This window comes from Montipora foliosa, chromosome 1 (genome assembly GCF_036669935.1).
Source record: "Montipora foliosa isolate CH-2021 chromosome 1, ASM3666993v2, whole genome shotgun sequence".
Taxonomy (NCBI): domain Eukaryota; kingdom Metazoa; phylum Cnidaria; class Anthozoa; order Scleractinia; family Acroporidae; genus Montipora; species Montipora foliosa.
This window is the reverse complement of record NC_090869.1, coordinates 38,691,745-38,694,244: the sequence shown is the minus strand read 5'-3', so window position 1 is coordinate 38,694,244 and position 2,500 is coordinate 38,691,745. Positions and strand designations below refer to the sequence as shown.

At 37.0% G+C, this 2,500-nt stretch overlaps 1 protein-coding gene across 5 annotated transcripts in view; it reads right to left on the bottom strand.

The window, feature by feature from the left end:
- LOC137997889 (adhesion G protein-coupled receptor L3-like) overlaps window positions 1-2,500 on the bottom strand; it is a 91,558-nt gene that overhangs the window by 5,544 nt on the left and 83,514 nt on the right. For all 5 annotated transcript variants that reach the window (XM_068844226.1, XM_068844212.1, XM_068844219.1 and 2 more), the window contains 2 exons: window positions 2,462-2,500; window positions 1,333-1,421 (listed from right to left, as the gene is read on the bottom strand). The exon at window positions 2,462-2,500 is cut by the window's right edge and continues 28 nt beyond it. In XM_068844226.1, the coding sequence (XP_068700327.1) occupies window positions 1,333-1,421; window positions 2,462-2,500 (128 nt within the window). The remainder of the gene's footprint in view (window positions 1-1,332; window positions 1,422-2,461) is intronic.

Genomic DNA, 2,500 nt, shown 5'->3' with positions numbered 1-2,500 from the left:
CCGTTCGATTTCCAAAATGGCGGACAACAAATCAAAACAAAATACGCCACGAAGGATATGACGCCACTGTCCTTTCACTTGCACGGAGCTCCTAAAAGCGTTTAATCACCATCTGTCAATCTGTCACGAAGAGCTCTACAAATCATCCTGAAACTCGGATTAACCAACCGAGCATAATAAGATGAGTCTATTTTTGCTTATCATCGAGTAGATCTTGTTATGCAAAACAAGAAAGGTTTTCACAATTCGCAAGGCTGTTAGAGAGGTTAGATATATAAGTTCTTGTGAAACGTATCAAATATGATTTTTTGTTCCATTATATGAGAATTTTGCTAGGGTCCTTTAAAGTGCCTATCACCTCAACAAAGATTTCCACTTTATGTATGTTGGGTTGTTTTTAGAACCTTTTGATTGAAATTTCACTTTTTATTGGCTTTGAAAGACGGCAAAAGTGGTCATACTTTGATCCATAAGCGAGCAATGAAGGATAATGAGTTCGATATCGAGTTGACGTCACAGACTGCTTTTCATTGAGATAGTTCTTTGAAAATAGCGGTGAAAATAAATTTGTGACCCGGTATCAAACCCATTCCCCTTCATTGCTCGGTTGTTGATCAAAGTATGACCATTTTTCCCGTCTTTCAAAGCCAATAAAAAAGTTGAATTTCAATAAAGAGGTTCCAAAAAGCACACGACATACTTGGGACGATTTCGGAGAATACATAAAGTGGAAAAGGTAGTTGAGGTGACATGCACTTTAAAGTTAGAACTTGGGCTGTGAACTTGTGAGTGTACATCGATCAGCTCCGTTTGCCAACTTTTTCTGGCCAAAACTTTCCTTTTCTGCTCAGTTTTTTTTTTAAAGTGTTTGAACTTGGCAAACAAGGAACGCTGAAGGTAAACGAAGGAAAGCTGAAGGTAAACGAGGGAAGACAAAGGACTGGATTGTGGGAAGGGAGCTGAAAGGATCGTTAAGCTGGTCCTCCAAGTCCAAATTTAAAAGTGAGTGTCCCTAGCCATGGATACAACTAAACTAGTAGAATCAACTTGCATATGCGCGCCCAATAGATATTAAAGATATTAGATACAGATATAGATATAGGTATAGATATAGATATAGATTATAGATATTATGCATGTGTTCAAACGCGCAAAACATCGCTTACCTAACTTTGAGAAGTAAGCAAATGTTTTACGGTGTTTAATTACATATGTTTTAGATAAACATATGCTGATGTCTTTAGATAACGACATCAGCAGTTTGCGAAATCTTTACTCTACACTGTAATTTCAGGTTTTTTTTTCCCAAGATGGGGTATTTTTTTCACTTACACAAATTTCTTGTCTTCATTCGGGGTCAGAAGATTTCCCTTCAGAGACACACGAACAATTATGACAGCTATCAAAACGGCAATGTTGATCTAAATCCAGAGGGAAATAAACAAGAAATGTGAACTTGATTTACATCTTCAGTTAGTGCTGCAACGTCTATTTGTAAAAGGCTTAGAACGCAAAGATATTCCACTGCACTGATCTTTGACGTTTACTTAAAGAAGCTAAATAAACATGATCCCTATATTGTCGCTACCAATGCATTTTTTTCAAACTTGTACTGAAAATAGCTGGCTTTTGTTGCTGTGGCTTACTTTTATACACCATGGTCACGTGTCCCGGATCTCAGAGAAGTAAAAGGTGCCCAAATAGTAATAAGTCAAATATCAATCAATCAATCAATCAATGACTTTATTAATGTGTCAAAGGTATCTAGCCGATGGGAAATGTCCCTATACTAATTGGGAACACTTAATAATAAAGAAATTATGGACCTGTTAAACACTAATAAGAATTTAAAACCTACCAACTATCAAGCTCACAGTTTTCCTCGAGCTTCGCTCTCGGAAAACTGTTCGCTTCTCGGAACAGATAATGTCCGCGGACAAATATCCGAGCATATTTTCGCGCCAAATGAAGGCTATTGTTTATATAGTATCCTAGTAAAATCTAAGATCCCAAGGCAAACTCAAAACTTTAAAACCAAAGGGAATGAAATTTCGTTCTGTTATGAGTTAAAAAGAATGCAGTTCAAACAGTTGTTGTCTTCTACGATCAAACTTAAATCACATTTGCGAATACGATGTTTAAAACTGCCCAGTGATGGCTGGGATCTAATTTCGCGTGGCAACCCATGCCACAACTTAGGTCCCAAATAGGTGAGTGAATGTTTGCCGTACTTCTTGGTAGTAAATCTAGGGATGGCAAACTCTGACACTCTTAAATTATAAGGTGAGCAGTGTTAGATACTTGGTATCTTGGTACATACCTGAAAGGAAGTAATAATTGGGAAAGTAATTGTCATGTTGATTATCAGTATAATTAGTTTTGCTGTTTTTCTAGGTCATTAGTAAGCCGGCGAAGAACACGAGAATTCAAAAGAATCAGTTTTAGGTTCATGAAGGCTTACCAAAACTATAAGTATAACGGGTGCAATAAAGGCCCAAAT